Raw genomic sequence first — 3,317 nt, forward strand, 5'->3', positions numbered from 1 at the left:
TGACCAGCACATATCAGATACTTTTTAGAATTTGTTGAATGAAGAGGCAAGAAAGAAGATCATGTGAAAACTATTGGCGTGCGGAGGCACAGCTGTGACCCTGGAGGGATCACAAAGCCAGAACAGGAAAGAAAACATTGTGGTCAGCAGGATTTGAGGTGTTGGGGCTAGAGGAAGAAGTGGGCCGAGGTGGAGGGCTCAGGACTGGGTACTCCCTGGCTAGGTTTGGAGTGGAAATGGTTAGGAAAGGCTTTCAGATGTTCAGGTGGAGGCAGAATACAGTTGGGTTAGGAAACGGGAAAAAGTCATGATACCTGGCTGAGTAAGTAGAAGGAAAAGGTTACCCTAGAAGAGGAATTAGCTTTGCAAACTTCCAAAGCAAAAACAGGGTAAAGGTGTGATTGATGAAAGCACAGCAGGTTTTCCCAGATTAGTAAACCATTTAGAAAGGGGTGGGACTGAAGTAAATAATTCTGAATATGTGTAGTTCGATGGACCTGAGAAAAGAATGTGAGAAATAGATTTAAATATCTTGAATCGGAAGAAACTATAATCAACCAATTTCACATCTCTAGCATTCACCTTCACTAAGGCAGACAGGCAGTGGTGCCCCATCAGCTACACTTCTTTTTGTCACTTGTTCATGTGCCCAAGTATTCTCTCCCTCAGAACATAGGAGCAGCCACCTGCATGAAAAAGACAACATGCATCAGGGTCATTAAAGGACTCAGACCTCCTCAGGGCTAACTCATTAAATCAGCCAAAAGGCTGTTGCTCATCCCGCCCCCAACACAAGCAGGACACCTGGGTCTGTGGTGGAAGGTGGCAGTAAGACCCAGGTGACATCATTGTCAGACTGCCAGTGCCATTATATCAGATGAGTGTTTTCATCATAAAAGCTGAGTCAAAGGGTGATTGAAGGAAGCAGGGTGAGTCATGTATAACAAGAATGAAAACAGATCAGCTGGGGCAAGTCTATTTCCTTGAGATGTTCATCTTATAAAAGCCAGCTGGCCATCCTATTCACAATAGACCTAAGCAGCTCTACAGACCTAATCATCTCCAGGTACCAGGTGCGTCTCTGATTGTAAATGATTTGGAATTCTTGCTTATTCTTTTATAACTGGATATTGGATAAGGCAAATATATGTCAAAAGGTTAATGCAGGGTATTAAATAGAGTTAGAGAATGCTAGAATAGCTTTCTAAAAAAACATTAAAACAGTTCATGGCCTGAAGAGAATTTAGACAGTTAAATTGGCTACTAAATGGACAGTCATAGAAATAGGGATCTAGGAAGAGGAGGAATTCACTCAAATGCCCAATGCATTTGAGCATTTGAACAAGCAAAGCTCAGGTCTACAGTACTGGCAGCAACACCACCATTCTATCTGAGATGGCACTTACTACAGAAATTTTAGTTCATTAGGTGGATCTCTACTAAGTCACTTTTGTGTGCATTTAAGTCAGTGTACTAGGCACTTTAGATAATTCAAGCCAATATGGATGTTACCAAACTTACCACCTAGCAGGCAAGTTAATGTATGTACAAATCTAAGAGATGCAAGTTAGGTAGCTGGTAGTAAGGAGAGAAGGTCTGGGAAGGGCTGAGTGGTTGGGGGAAACATTGCTCAAGAAGAGCTGTTCAGTGATGCGTTATATGAGCTACCATGGAGGAATATTCGACAAGCAGAAAGGGGAAAGAAAACATGTTAGAGGAGACTTGGTGAGCAGAGTCCAGAAGCAAAACCACAGGGGTTACCAGAGATTAGTAGTACAGTTATCTATCTTGTATACATATACACACATATTTATATATGTATACCTACATACATACAATCTTTTCCTTTCTTCCTTTTCTCCTTCCCTCTATCTCAGTTGTTCTGCCTAGATCTTGTAACCTGAACAACTACATCTAAGGTAACAATATGCAATGTATTAACTAATGTTAATTTCCTCCTATTTTTTTGAAATTCTGTTTCATTTCTTTTTATTTTCTGTTTTGTTTTTTAAAATAACAAAAAACCCACAGGGGCTTGTATCGAGAGAGTCATCCTTTAAATTACAGAACATTTTATGTGGCACCAGGAATTGACAGACTACAGTTATTTCTGTGATGTTACTGTCCAAAAGACCTGGCGTGTGGCCTCACGTGTATAACATAAGGCAGCTTTCTTGGGTTGTTTTTCAATAAGGAATGTAACATGTCTGGGGAAGAAAAAGAGAAGAGCAAAGACTCTTCATGAATTGGGGCAGGACAATGTACTTTCATTGTACTTTCTGGGCCCCTCAGAAGGGCCCAGAAATTACCACAGCATATCTTGCTTTCAAATATAGCACATTACTGAGAACAGAGAAAGGTTCTCCCCTCAAAATGGACCACAATGAAGTGTATTTGTATTAAACTCGGTTTCCTCGGTATGTCTTTAAACCACTGTGTCCGTTTGTTTTTCTCTAGGAACAACCACTGTTGAAGGATGAGTTCCCACCAGCAGAAGCAACCCTGCACCGCACCCCCTCACGTTCACCAGCACCAGGTGAAGCAGCCTTGCCAGCCTCCACCCCAGGAGCCATGTGTCCCCAAAACCAAGGAGCCTTGCCACAATGAAGTGCCTAAACCTTGCCAACCCAATGTTCCTGAACCCTGCCACCCCAAGGCACCTGAGCCCTGCCACCCCAAGGCACCTGAGCCCTGCCAACCCAAGGCACCTGAGCCTTGCCACCCCAAGGCACCTGAGCCCTGTCACCCTAAGGTGCCTGAGCCCTGCCCCTCAACGATCACTCCAGCACCAGCTCAGCAGAAAACCAAGCAGAAGTAATGTGATCCACCACCACGCCTTTGAGGAGCTCATCACCAAATGCCAAACCCCCTTCCCATTCTGCTTATGAATCCCTTATCTGTTTCCCTGACAACTAACATGCTATGACCCTCTGTAATATCTAAAAATATCCCTTGCACTCACTGTGGAAGGTTCTCTAGCCTCTGGACACTGCTGAAAGTCCCACTGGTGAACTAATCTTCCAGTGGCTCACAGTTGGTCTGAAGAGGGATTGTGGGAGGAATGGAGTGTCTCTTCCCTGTTCTGCCTCATTAAATTAGTTTTAATGCCATGCCTGATTGTATGTGTCATTGGCTGATCCAACCTTCATTGCTCACACAGCTAAATCAGGAACAAACAGAGTAAAGACTGATCAGGAGGTCTGTGGTTCGAAGATGCCTGATGCTAGCAGTGAGACTGTGCATATATTTGTGTGTGTGTGTGTGTGTGTGTGTGTGTGTGTGTGTGTGTGTATCTGTTGTACATGAACATCATTCTA

The 3,317-nt window shown here is 43.5% G+C and overlaps 1 protein-coding gene across 2 annotated transcripts; it reads left to right on the top strand.

Annotated features, from left to right (window-relative positions):
• Positions 1 to 933: 933 nt before the first annotated feature.
• Positions 934 to 3,110, top strand: LOC100721111 (cornifin-A). 2 transcript variants are annotated; one of them, XM_003479098.4, is made up of 2 exons: positions 934 to 1,073; positions 2,458 to 3,110. In XM_003479098.4, the coding sequence occupies exon 2, from the start codon at positions 2,477 to 2,479 to the stop codon at positions 2,816 to 2,818; it is 342 nt and encodes a 113-aa protein (XP_003479146.1). In that variant the 5' UTR covers positions 934 to 1,073; positions 2,458 to 2,476; the 3' UTR covers positions 2,819 to 3,110. The 2 variants fall into 2 exon arrangements, with proteins under 2 accessions (XP_003479146.1, XP_063109783.1); XM_063253713.1 differs by lacking the exon at positions 934 to 1,073 and adding an exon at positions 1,895 to 1,919.
• The last annotated feature ends 207 nt before the right edge of the window (positions 3,111 to 3,317 follow it).

The sequence above is a fragment of the Cavia porcellus genome, unplaced genomic scaffold, assembly GCF_034190915.1.
Source record: "Cavia porcellus strain 051 isolate PalLab524CR breed Dunkin Hartley unplaced genomic scaffold, mCavPor4.1 scaffold_1, whole genome shotgun sequence".
Lineage (NCBI taxonomy): Eukaryota > Metazoa > Chordata > Mammalia > Rodentia > Caviidae > Cavia > Cavia porcellus.